The 14095-nt window shown below is 40.0% G+C and overlaps 1 protein-coding gene across 1 annotated transcript in view; it reads left to right on the top strand.

Moving 5' to 3' along the window:
• Window positions 1-392: 392 nt before the first annotated feature.
• The window catches only part of LOC121954902 (heterogeneous nuclear ribonucleoprotein L-like), a 39028-nt gene continuing 25325 nt past the window's right edge, over window positions 393-14095 (top strand). Inside the window, exons 1-7 of the mRNA XM_042502644.1 lie at window positions 393-407; window positions 1221-1339; window positions 5997-6106; window positions 6217-6344; window positions 9897-9982; window positions 10710-10806; window positions 13954-14026. Coding sequence (XP_042358578.1) covers window positions 393-407; window positions 1221-1339; window positions 5997-6106; window positions 6217-6344; window positions 9897-9982; window positions 10710-10806; window positions 13954-14026 — 628 coding nt within the window. The remainder of the gene's footprint in view (window positions 408-1220; window positions 1340-5996; window positions 6107-6216; window positions 6345-9896; window positions 9983-10709; window positions 10807-13953; window positions 14027-14095) is intronic.

Genomic DNA, 14095 nt, shown 5'->3' with positions numbered 1-14095 from the left:
ACTCAGAGTTTCGGACACTCTGAGGGTAGGAATTGAAACGTTTGATGATGCAGGCGCTCTGTGCTGCGTCTCGGGGGAATGAGTCTTGCACTGAGTGTGCTCCTGTGTTTGAGCAGAACATAGTGTGGGTGGTTTGGATAGTTTGCTTTTATTACAGTTTAAACTAAAACAATGACAGATAGATCATGATGTTTTTAAACAACCTCACTGGGTTTTTGAGCATGATACAATATTGGCATTTGAAATCATATAAATCTTTGTTTTTTGAGAGGGAGTGATTAAATATGTTTAGTGTGAAAGGTTCTTCTTGATGTGGGAAATAGTTTGAAATAACATCTTAACTAAAGGTCCATTTGCTAGCTTTTGTCTGAGATAATTGTGATCATGAATGGATGGCAGTGTGGAAAGTCAGTTATGTGTGTAACAGGTTGTCAGTGACTTTGACCCCCTCATGGTGTGGATTGACACACAGAAAAGATCAAGGAGGACATTCACATCTAACACCAAAGACAGGGGGTCCCATCTTTCCACCATATGGGAGCACATGGCTGTGTGGTTCTGAGTTCTGGAAAAGGCAATCCGGGTCAGGGTTAGTTATGAATGGAGAAAAAAAAGTTTTTCCAGGCCTGGAAATAATTTGGAATATGAGAATGTGTGTTGAAAGGTTTTGAATATACAATGATTTGGCTGTAGTGTAAAACATGTACTCCAAAGTGTTTTTGCAGTGCGGAAGTCTTTTATGAGGTTTTTTTCTTCTTCAGCAACAGTTTGTGGAGTTTGAGTTGCGTGGTGAATAATTGATTGTTCAGAACTGATTGATGGATGAGAGGAGCAGCTGCTGCAGAGGCAAGTGACAGTAAACTTTCAGATCGAGCCTGATAAATGGTTAAGTTTCACTTTAACTGCACCTGGCACTACGTTCGGAATAACTGATCCATATATGTATATGTCCCAATAGCACTCCTAATGACTACCAGCCACTGAAGATAAGAAATCAATATGTGGCAGCAGATGTTTTTCTTGTGGCGGGCCGCCACAAATACATGACTGTATGGGAAACCCTGGAACAGTTGTATGACAGCACAGCACTGAACTTCACTGCATTTCAGCATGGCTAAAGTTGTGCCAGGTTCAGCTCTCCTGCTGTATGACCCAGCATTTTGTGGACCAGAGTATTGAGAACTCTGATGTGTAACTGTGCTTGACTGTGTGTGTTGCAGGATAATGGCGAGGACTCCCATCGCATCTCTCCCAGCCCTGTGGTCCATGTCAGGGGTCTGTGTGAGGCTGTGGTGGAAGCAGACCTGATAGATGCCTTGGAGAAGTTTGGACCCATATGGTGAGAAAGCAACTACTGTCTCTGTCTGTGTGTGTGTGTGTGTGTGTGTGTGTGTGTGTGTGTGTGTGTGTGTGTGTGTGTGTGTGAGAGAGTGAGACAGAGAGAGCGTGTTACCCAGAGAAACCTTGCACACTTGGTCAGATGCGTTTTATTGTTCTATTTGTTGTGAAATTGTGAAATTTGTTACACAGTATAAGACAAAATGAAAAGACACATTTGCTCCTTTGCCTCTCTCCACTGGAGGCTCCTCCCTGGCTGTCCTTACTCTCCCCCTGTGTCTTGCATTTGGCACCACAGCTGCATAAAAAAAAGAGCTGTCCTCCTCTCTGTCTCCATACTTTAGCTCTCCCTGTCTGTGTGTGGTCCACATCCCCCTTGTCATCTTGTCTCCTGAATATCACTATCTGACCTGTGGAAAGGAGGTAATCTGAGTTATGAAATGATACTGTGCACTCTGCTCCTCTCTCTGGCTGCCTCGTGTCCTACAGCCAGGCTCTATTCTCAGCCTGTTGGTCAAACAACTCTTTAGATGAATGTGAGCAACACAAAAAAATGTAACTTTTTCCGAAAACTTTAGCGCTGGACAAAATTTTTGTAGTCATTGTGCAGATATGTTTTACACAAAGCAAGGGGGTCATTTTTATATTTGGATGTGATAATTTCAGACGGAAAAAAAAAGACTGCATTAGATGACAGGTAGTGTAAACCATGAACACTGCACCAGTCCATCACAGGCCGACAGAGGAGAGGACGCATTTATACCGTCAGACACTTTCAGAGTTGCCAATTCACCTGACATGAGTCACAACGGATGCTGTGTTCACATGGAATCCGTCCGATGGGCAACATCTCCTGGATGACAAATTTTAAAAAAACTTTGACGGAATGGCAAGACAGCACAATACAGTACACATTATGATATGTTGCTATGGTGATGTGTAAAAAAAAGGAATAAATGTATTAAATACAATTATTTGTTTCTATTACTTTATGTAATTATTGCAACAGTTTGCATAGCCATAAAATGAAGCTGTCTCTTCATGTTCTAATGATGTTTTCTAATTTCCCTCCGAAATGTAAAGAAAGTAAATTCCCTCCAAAAGTCATTCATTCATTCACATGGATAGTGAAAAGAGAATTGCACTCACTTTGTGCCTTGTGCATATTTGTCTGAAAAAAGAGACACCAAAAACAACAACAGCAAAACAATCAATTATTTTAAAAAATGATTAGCTTTTTCATTGTCCTTGTGTGGGAGCTGCACAACATACGGTTGAAAATTCTGTTCTGGAGGCTGGCAAAAAATTTAAATTTTTTAACTTTTGACGATGACTCCATCTACTGTTGCAGTTGCTTGTATTCTCTGCCAGCCTCACTTAATTTTACTGTCCTGCTCTCATTCACTAAAATGACATTCAGTTTGCTGTCTACCATCTGCCAGTTGCCAGTGTATGTGTGCAGTAGCAGACAAAGGGGGGGTGGGGTTCATTCTGTGGTCTCACTCGAATATCCGGCGTTCTTTGCAAGTCAGTGAATGCAGCACAGCAGGCAGTGTTTTTTTTCTCTTTCTCAACTGAATGTCACTTTACACTTCTGTAGTCTCATATAACAACTGCCTTTTGTAAGACATAAAAGTTCACATTGGGGTATTTACTGACGTATTTTAAGTTGTAGGATAAAACATTGAAGTCTCATCAGCTTGTTTTAACCACAGACCTTATTTCAGACATCTAACCAAAAACAAAAAAAACACACTGACTCACAGACATGGGACCCGGGTGTGCAATTTGTAGTTGTAGCTTATAAACGCTGATTCCCTCAGTAACTTGACTTGATGCCTCTGCAGGTTGATGTCTGTCTCACCAACTCTGGAGAGAACCAACCTATTAGGAGCAAATAAAAATGAGGTTGTAGTGGTACAGAGTACCATAAATGAGAGGAGGACCCAAGAGCAAACACAGACGGGATGAAATCATACAACAATGATTTTAATTTGAGTTGAGAATGAGTGAAGGGAATGGTATTGAGGGAAGGGATCCTGTGGCTGAGATGGCAGAGGAGGCTGGAGTGGCTGGAGGGATGGTGAAGTGAGGTAGGTGGTGAGGGCTGGTGAAGCTGGAGGGAATGGTGGAGCTGGTGGAGCGGTGCAGATCCGTGAAGGTGAGTGATGAGGTTCTGAACATGAAGGCGGTGGGGGCTGGGCAGCGAGGCGCTGGAGCTCTGAGGCGGCAGGTACTGGATCAAGCATAAAAATACAGTAAGCGCAAAACATCTCAAAGTCGAAGAGGTTTCTAGAAGCACAGGAAAAAGTACTCATGAGAGTTGGCCGATATACCACGAGCAAGGTGGAAAGACAATCTGGCACCAAACAGGAGCCGTGGTATATATGTTGCAGAGGGTTGATCACTGATGAGGAGCAGATGAGGAAGTGTGCCATTAGCTCCAGCACGCAGAAGCCACGGCCAGCCCCTGAAACACAGCACAACAGGAGAAGACACACCAAGCACACAGACACAAGCACTCCCAGACAGCACAAAACCACCACAGAGCCATGTACTGCAACAATCACAAACATGAATTTAGATAGAAAAGTTAGATTGGTAATATTTTAACAATACTTTAAAAGTACTACAACATAAAAAGTAAGTACAGTATAGGTGTTTCAGAATAAAAAAAGTTGTGCAACAGAAATAATGTGCAACAGTTGACAGAAGAGCAAATGTGTTCAGTGTGCAGAGATAATAGTGCAAGATGTGTGTTAATGTTACTGATATATAGACATTTATATTGTGTGTGGGGGAATAAGAGCCCGTGTCAGTGGGGGTCCCAGGCCTTGTTGATGAAGTCCCAGATACCAGGTGATTTGGTGTAACAATGTCCTGCAGAGGGCCGCAGTAGCTGTAGTGTAAAGATAGTTACACATTGTGAATAATTGAAGCAAACATTTTGTGATACTGCAGTTTCCACTCTAAACGACTCCTTCTCCATTATTTACACTCCCTGCATGCTGCAGTATTCATTAACCTCTCATTTACCTGAATGAAGCTGCAGGGAAAAGCATACTGTGGAAGACTCACACACACACACACACACACACACACACACACACACACACACACAAAGATATGGTCTTATTGCAGTGATTTGGCAGGTTCTTTAAAGGCCTTCACACCCACATTGTTCCATCTGTTATTTTGCCTTTGATGAAAAGAAGGCGGTGAACATTTACTTCCTCAGCGGGGTTGGGAGGGCTCATAGCCTTGGTTCACACAGTTGACAGTAACACACAAAAGACAGTCCTGTGGTGATGTGTTGAGATTTGAGTGCTGAGGGTTGAAACACAATCAGCTGCTCTAAGACTTTGGCAAAGAGTGGAGGACATGTAGTGTGGCTGGCAGAGGAGCTGATGTGTCCAGTGAAATAAAAGCTTATTAAATGGGAAAGATTTGAATGAGCAGCATGTGAATAAGGCTTGGGTGGCATGTAATGCACTGACCTCCACACATTCAAATCCCACCTCAAGACCCACCTATTTAAATCTGCTTTTAATGTTTAATGCACATTTAATGCTTATCTGTCTTGCTTTTTACTGATTATTTCATTATTTATTCTGTATGTTTTACTGTTTTTAATCGACTTTGCTTTTGTTTCTGTTAAGCGTCTTTGAGTATTGTGAAAAGCGCTCTGTAAATAAGATGTATTATTATTACTATTATTATTATTGTTAGTAATGTTGCATACCCTCATATGGTACTGAAATTTCACTGGGATATATGGTATATGGCAGTATATATGTGCTATGCTTCAGCTTTTCAGATTAATAAATACACAATGGAAATCCCCCCAAAATGTTGAGAAAATTAATATTCTCACATCTATTTTTCCTATTAAACACAGAAATACAACTGTTCGCCTTTAAGTTCAACTTTATCTCTGTCAAAGCACGCTTCATTTAAACTCAACAGAAACAAATTAAACTAACTTAAACTGTCTTAGTTAATCTTGCTAGTTATTTAGTTAGTAAGTCCAATTTCATTCAGTTCAATTTTATTTATAAAGCCCATTATCACAGATCTCACTTTGCTTCAGAGGGCTTTACAGCATATGACATCCCTCTGTCCTTAGACTCTCACGTCGTCGAAAAAAGCTTCCTCCAAAAAACGGTAGAAACCTCAGGAAGAGCGACAGAGGAGGGATCCCTCTTCCAGGACAGACAGATGTGCAATAGATCTCGTAAGAGAACAATTAAATTACAGTAGATGTCAAAATCCAGTGTTCCAACAATCACCAGCTCCAGTTTGGTCCAAATAAATCCTTAATTCATCAAGTTAGATGTAAAAAACATGCTGTTCTTCCCCACGCTCTGTCTGCCTGCTGGCCGGCGGCCGTTTACAGTCCTGTAACTTCTCCCTCCACCACAAGGTGTCACTGTGTCTTTCAGCTAAGCTGCCTGTTCCACCAGTAGAGAGAGCTCTGGTGGTGCGTGCTGTGCACTACATACAATAAGTTTAATAGAAGGAGGAGTGCCTGTATTTATGACAGTATTGAAAAACATACCTTCAGGTTTTCTAAATACCCTGGAATATTGTAATACTGTGATACTGCCCAAGCCTAAAATGAACGTCTTAACTTGATGTCTGTGTGTGTGTGTTCTCAGTTACGTGATGATGATGCCGTTCAAGCGTCAGGCCCTGGTGGAGTTCTCTGCAGTAGAGAGCGCCGACCGCTGTGTGTCCTGTGGAGCCAAGGAGCCTGTCTACATTGCAGGTTTGATTCCCATGCCTTTCATTATAAAGACTCCTTGATGTGATATATTAGTTGCTCATGCATGTATGCAGTGTTCTATGTGTTTATATTTGTATCTCTCTGCTCATCAGGCCAACAGGCGTACTTTAATTACTCGACATCCAAGAGGATCACCAGGCCGACCAACGCTGACAACCCCAACAGTGGCAACAAGGTCCTCCTGCTGTCCATACAGAACCCCCTCTACCCTATAACCACGGTAAACACACACACACACACACACACACACACACACACACACACACACACACACACAGACAGACACTCACGCACACTCACACACAGTGTCACACAGTGTCACACATTTGCATCTGTGTGGACTTATTTCTATCATATAAGTAAGAAGTTTGTATGCCTCTGCGCCCGCACCTTGAGAGAATTCCCTTTAAATTTAGCACATATGTACATGTATTTGGAATCAAGAATGAACTGATTAGAATTTATTGGCCATAGGTCTAAGGTCAAGGTCACTGTGACCTCGTCTGTGACATTCTTGTAAAGGCAGTATCTCCTTGAGGGAATTTTTCATATTTGACACAAATGTTTGAATAGACTCAAGGATGAGCTTATTAGATTTTGGTGGTCAAATGTCAAGGTCATGGTGACCTTTCATTTGTCTTATTCTTGTGAAAGGGATATCTCAAGAACACCTTGAGGGCATTTATTCGAATTTGACACAAACATTCACTTGGACTCAATAATGAGCTGATTAGATTTTGGTGGTCAAAGGTCACAATGACCTCTTAAAACATGTTTTGGCCTCAAGAATTTATACACTCAAATTTCACATAAATGTCCCACAGGATATAATGATGAAATTCTGAGACATTTTATATCCAAGAGGGCAAAAGGTCAACTGTGATATAATGTTTTGCGAAACACCTTTCTGTCCATTCATCAGTGTCATCTCAGGGACAGAAGGGGAGACATTTGTTCAGATACTGAATTGATGGCAACTGATCTTCAAACTGTGCTGATCGGGTAGATCGTCTGTGCTGCCTGTGGGAAGATGTGTGTAGCACAACTTAGCTGGTGTGAAGAGGCTTGCAACAGTGTAACAGTATTCTGAGTTTTGTCATAAATCTGATTATCAGAATGCTCATACTAACTTAGAGAGCTAGCCAAGCTTTACGACCTCATGATAATGTAACTTGCATTAATTACGTTTAAATCAGACATTTTGGAGTCATTTTCAGATTCTTCCAGTTGATTTTCAGGCTGCCTGGACTGCAGAAAAAAACACTGAAAAGTTTAAAAAGACTGTTGGTCATTTGTTATAAATGCACTGAAGGTGCAGAATGATCTTGTATACCCATCTGTCAGTCTCTCCCCTTCCAACAAACTACATTCAGTTATCTTCTCTTACAAGCAGTCAGTACATCTTTAGATTTGTTCCTATTGAGGTTTCTCCTCGTTCCCCACCATCTGTTTCTTTCTATACTGTCACTCTTAATCTATAGTTTTGTGTCAAAACGACTGCCAAGGATTTTTTTCCTGCCTGTTAAATGTTGCTAAGTGTTAAATTTGATTGTCTACATGTTTTTTGTTAGGACATTTGGACAATAAGTACATCTCACCAGATTTCACACCTTTTTTTCTCAGAGCAGTAACACCTCAGCTGGCCATGAGCAAATTACTGTTGATGACTACATTTGAAACAAATGCAGACTAGCTACGTATTTTTGAGAAGATTCTCTGAAATTTGAATGGCTGATTGTAGATTTTTTTAAAAATGTTTTTCAACCACCAACCTGACATGGATCATAGAACAACCATTCTCAAGCAAATGGTTTAACAGATTCTACACTTTTCCCCTGATGGTTAAACTTCCATATTGCTTTGCATGCTATACAACAGTAACCTGGCATAAGATGAGCAAAGATTTATCGATATCATCTTTATGTTCAAAACCTTTCCAAGAATGCTGCTAATTTCTACACTTGCCACAGTTGTCAGCCAGTTTTTGACTCTGTGCTTTATTAAGTTTGTCAGTAGTAATGGGGACCAGAAACACTTCTTGACAAATCAGAGAGAGACCGGATCAGTGGTGTAGCAGGGCTTGTTCTGGGGAAATCCACAATCGTATAAAGTTTAATTTAGCAGAACTTACTGCTCAACGCAGTAATGTTTTGGAAAATAAAATTATGTTTCTCTGTCAATCTAGCAGAAGGTGCTGACCAAAATACGAGGTTACTTGTCATAGAAAACCCCAGTAATGAGTCCTAAAACCTGGAAATGAGTAAGCATTTCAGCACCTCCAGTTTCCTCACTTCAAAGTCATTGGGGGTTTTTTTTATGTACTTTTGCTTAGAAGCCTGAAATAAGTTCTGTGATTAACACAAGCTGAAGAGACCTTCACGTTTTGTTCTACAACATAAAATATGTCAGCAAATACCTAACTGGTGAACTTTTAAACTTTTATGTGTCTTAAAAAAGGTGGTTGCTAACAAGTGGCCAAATGAGACTACGGAAAGTCATTACGCCGATCCACGCTGAACATGGCTTTACTGCCTCGTAGCAGTGGTGATGCAACCATACTGTAGTTAATTTACAGTTATTGTATGCAAAAATTAAGGTGAATCACAAATGGAATTATACATGCATGGACTATAACATCTATACAGTACAAAAAAATTAACAGGTTCTGTGAGTTTGTCCATTGCGGGCTACTGTAGAAACATGTTTGTAAAACATGGCACACTCCCAGTTCAGAATTTTCACTTACTGCTATCACCCAAGGTGACACATTCCAGTTTGGTATTTTGAAAAAGGCTAGATGACATTTCAACTTGTTAGCCCTCCCAGTGGCAGCTCAGTCACTAATGCCAACCCTCAGGGAAGATGATGAGGAAGAGGAGGAGGAGGAGGAGGAGGAGGATGATTGGCAATGATGATGATGAAGATTCGAAGGTAGTTGAAGATGATGAAGATAACGCGGATGATGATGAAGATGAGGATGATGGTGATGATAAATATGAGGACGATGAGGATGATGAAAACAAGAATGGAGATGATGATGAAGATGACGATGATGAAAATGAGATTGGAGAAGATGAAAATGAGGATGATGAAGATGAGAATGGAGATGATGAGGACGATGATGAAAATGAGGATGATGATGATGATGATAAAGATGAGAACAATGATGAAGATGATGACGATGATTCAATAAAACGACCAACATTTTTTTTTTATTCTTTGGATGAAGACTTGGAGCCATTGAAGGTTGACACCTGTGACTAAGCTGCCATTTCTGAGGGGAAACAACTTGCAATATCTTCAAGACTTTTTCAAAAACACCAAAGGAGAATTTGCCAGCTTGGGTGATACCACTGAGTGAAACCCTGTCCTGGGTCCATGGACTCCAGTAAACAAAAACAGGGCTTTGTGCTTGGTACTCTCCTGTTGCTTGGTACTCTCCTGTTGTGTGTTTGCTTTTGCTTCTGGTATAGCGGGATCAGTGATTTACTTAATGTAAACAAAAAAACAGCTGTAACCAAAAGTATTCTTTCAAGAATCTAAGTTTTGGAATCTTGAGAAAGAATTCATCAGATCCTTAAAAAACAACCTGGATGTGTATTAGTATGCAGTGATATTTCTCTCTAAGCAGTTACAGTATCTTTATAGTATTCATGAAATGCTCAGTGGCCTGAGGCCTGCGGTTCCTGCAGGTTAGGACACACTGCAGCATCAGAAACTTTTAGATTATATTGAATGTTGAATGTCTTTCTTTTTTTCTCTGTTGGCGCAGGATGTTCTGTACACAGTGTGTAATCCCATCGGCAGCGTGCTGAGGATCGTCATCTTTAAACGAAATGGAATCCAGGCCATGGTGGAATATCCTTCCTGAATGTGTGAACGTTTGTCTTTGTATGCTGTGTGTCTCTGAGGTGGAATGGACAGTACAGTTGTGGCAAATTTGTCCCAACATTGTCCAGAAAAATGGTCCAGTGTTTAAATTAATCCTTTGTTTTTGGTCAGAAACACTGGTGTCTCAAGAACACTTTAGAAAGAAAAGCACATGTTGCAGGCAGGATCACTGTGATAGACCTTAACATGTAATCGACACATGCAAAGTCCAGTCACCCCCCGGGAGATGACTGAATATACACAGTTTACACCATCCTTATATACTTATTTTGTCTTTTATCTACGCACACACCCTTCTTATGTACCAAAAAGCTATAAAACTTGGCCTCAAAGCTTGTAGCTATGTTTAGCCTACAGCCTTGCTGAGCCAGCGTCTTTCCGTCTCATCCCAGTTCAACTTCTCAAATGAAAAAAAAAAACATAGTATAACTCAGTATAGCCTCTGGCTTTGGGGCCTGTTTTTTGGTTTTGATTAACATAATACAGATTTAACATACATATACTGTATTTGGTTAAAAGTTTTGGTAAATATCTGATGAACTATTTGATCCAACATAGTTTATGACAATTAAACACCTGTTGCTCTTGTCTCCATTTAACCTCCTCTTGCTCTCCTTTCTAACTTTAAATAATCAGCATCATTTATCAAAAAAAAACACACATCAGTATCCTTTCCTTAACCCCGGTGCTTCAGGTTTGAATCTGTTCAGTGTGCTCAGAAGGCCAAAGCTGCTCTGAACGGAGCTGACATCTACGCTGGCTGCTGTACGCTCAAGATTGAATATGCGAGGGTAAGAGACACGAAACACATCAGCAGTGACATGCCTGGTGCCACTCTGTTTGACTCTTCCCAGAAAACATTGATTTCTGTTTTGTCTTTGTCTAACTGCACAAAATGTTTAGCCATGCGTTCACATGGCTGCTGGACAGAATACAGAGAGCTGGTGGGAGGAGAAGGAGCAGATACTGTTGATGTAACATTAGTTAACTAAAACATGATCCAGAGTCCGTGTAAGGCGTTTTATTTTGATAATTGACCTGATGCACCACACCATGCTCAACATGGCTGCTGTCCGCCTCCGGCAAAAACAGACTCAGTGTGTATTCTCCACAGAGCAGAGCAGGTAGCCGTGTCTGGGACGCTGCTGAGGTGCTCCGAGGTGCGCCCACTGAAATCACCAGCATTGTCTAGAATATTTGCGATTGGCTCCGGAGGCCATACCGTGGTCTTAAAACTGCATTGATGGACCCGGTAGAATTCAGCCGTAATGGTAGTATGTACAGACAGTAAAGAAAGGGGGGCAAGCGCTGAACCTTGAAGTTGACTTCACCTAAAATAAATACTTATTTTTTCTGGACAGAACTCGCAACCTGATTGTGACTGGTGTCCCATTCAAAGTGACGAGACAAGTGACTTATCTGACATGAGTCAGCTGACAATTGTGAGTGACACTTCTCAGACCAGTGTCAAACGTTTATATTATGGGATGAAAATGAATTTGTTGATATTGATGGTTATCCCTTTGAAACCTGAGCAAATTGGCTGGAGTTCCTTTTAAAACATAGGAAGAAGTCAATAAGCAACTGAAGAAGAAATGACCCAAAAAATAGCAAGACATTGGTCAAAAGTACAAGAAAATTACCTGAAAATTAGCACCAGAAAAAGAAATCAAATTAAAAAAAAGTCAGACTTAAAAACGTGCTTAAAAATTGTAATAATCCTACAACAGAATTTTAAATATGTAATTATGATAATAATGAATATAGTTTTCCCCTTACCTTTTAATTTTCTAGCATAACATTTCTTATCAAGTTGCTCATTGCCTTTTTTTCATGTTTATGAAATAAAATCAAACCAATCAGTAAAGGCCTCTGAAAGCAACAAAAGAAAAGTGATGTTAATCCAAGTTTCAAAGTCTTAGATGTCATCTCCCAACCTCCTAAAAAAGAAAAAGAGAGAGACAGAGGGTGAGAGATGGAGATTGTGTGTGTGTGTGTGTGTGTGTGTGTGTGTGTGTGTGTGTGTGTGTGTGTGTGTGTGTGTGTGCGTGCATGTGTGCATGCGTGCGTGCGTGCGTGCGTGTGTGTGGGAGTGTGAGAAAGCGAGTGTCTGGACAGAAGGAGAGAAATGAAACTGAAACATAACTTGATTTACTCATCAAGTCATGGGATTCAGTGTAACTCTGAGTGTGGATTTACGCTGCTACCAGGAACTACTGACTTCAGTCAACAGCTCCAGTGGGTCAGCACCCAAAGCCTCTGTATGAAAGGACCATTTGCTTCTAGCAAAAAAAACAAAACTCAGAATGCTTTTCTGTCTCTTGACTTTGCACCATGCTGACTGATTGAAGGATCCCCTGAGCAGAGGGAGAGGCTGATGCTCCTTTTCCACCCAAAGGTTTCAGGAACTAAACTAATACACTAAATCAGGGCATGTTCTTCTTACAAGTTCCTGTTTGCATTGGAAAAAAAACAATAGTCAAATTATTGTAATAATAGTTTGGGTTTTTTTTAAATGGTGTTATTTGAGACTAAGGCTGTCAAACAGTTATTTTTGAAAATCACGATTAATCGCAGAATTTCAGTAGTTAATCGCAATTAATCAATTTTTTAATCACGTTTTAAATTCCATTATTTTGCATTTTAACAGTTTTGGACTCCATATTGGCAGTGTAAAGCAATTCTTATCAGATTGTCTTGATTTAGGATTAAAATGACAGCAAAAAACTCCATGGGAGTAGCACAGTTTTAGTAATAAATAATGAATTAATTAGCGCCTGCCAAAGTGGCTGCTAGATTTGCTTCAGTCACCAGTCAAAAAATCAATGGTACTCTACTGAGTGGCTGCTAGATTTCGGAATGTACCAGTTCCAGTGTTAGGTGGACAAAAATGTTCACTTTTAAACCTGGGGGAGACTCATGGGTACCCATAGAACCCATTTTCAATCAGATATCTTGAGGTCAGAGATCAAGGAAACCTTTCGAAATGGCTGTGCTGGTTTTCCTTGCCAAACTTTAGTCTACATTTGGTGCGTTATTCTGAGCAGAAGCTATTTGTAGTATGACATGGCTGGTTCCGCTGGATTCCTTAGGTTTTAGTTTCATATAAAACCTGTATCATCACTTTGGCTTAAAACTTAGCCTGTGCTCTTTATATTTTCCTGGTTTTTCGTTATTTGCCAATCACACGCCTGAGTGAGATTGTCCAGTTAATTAATAATAGAGCATGTGTTTGTTAAATTCTCCTGCGACAGATGGCTGTAGAGAATATGATTTCCGTCTTGAACACAAAAGTAAGGGTTTAAAACAGTCCTTGAATGTGACTTGGCCCTGTCTGTATGAGCTCTAATATATGTTATATCCATCAATGAATGACATCATTCTTTAGTGCTTGGATTTCTAGGTTCTTAACCCTTTGAACCCCTAAGCATATTGGTTTGATTTCTTTTGAAAACATGGGAAAATGGCAATTAGCAGCCTGGTAAGAAATGTCCCACAAATTGTATGAAATCAGTAAATTTAGAAAATGTATTTAAAATATTTTGAAAAAGCTAGGGAAAAATCCATCAAACTACTAATGATAATTTTCATAATGAAATATTTTGGGGAAAAAAATAATAATTACTATTATTATCCAGAACTTTTTTTTCAGGTCATTGTCTTGCTTTTGTTTCGTTGTAGTAATGTTTGTTTGTTTTTTACTTTTCTTTATTCCTTTATTTCTGCTAGTTTTCAGGTGAATTTCTTACTATTTCATACTTTTTTTTAAAATCATTTTGTGCTAATTTTTGTGTAATTTATCCTCTCATTGTTCATTGCCCTCTCCCTGTGTTTTTGAAAGAAATCAAAACAAATTCCGCAGATTTTGAAGGGTTAAAAAAGTGTAAAGCAGAACTTAGTATTTGACTGGATCCTGTTGAACTGTGTTTTGTCCACAGCCGACGCGTCTGAACGTGATTAAGAATGACAACGAGAGCTGGGACTACACTAAACCATACCTGGTCAGACGAGGTAAGACACTCTATTTCTCTCTGTCTTTTTTGTCTCAGTTTCAAACTTCAGCTTAAGACTCACTATGAG

Source organism: Plectropomus leopardus, chromosome 15 (assembly GCF_008729295.1).
Source record: "Plectropomus leopardus isolate mb chromosome 15, YSFRI_Pleo_2.0, whole genome shotgun sequence".
Taxonomy (NCBI): domain Eukaryota; kingdom Metazoa; phylum Chordata; class Actinopteri; order Perciformes; family Serranidae; genus Plectropomus; species Plectropomus leopardus.
The sequence above is the reverse complement of the archived record's forward strand: the minus strand, read 5'-3'. Positions and strand labels throughout refer to the sequence as shown.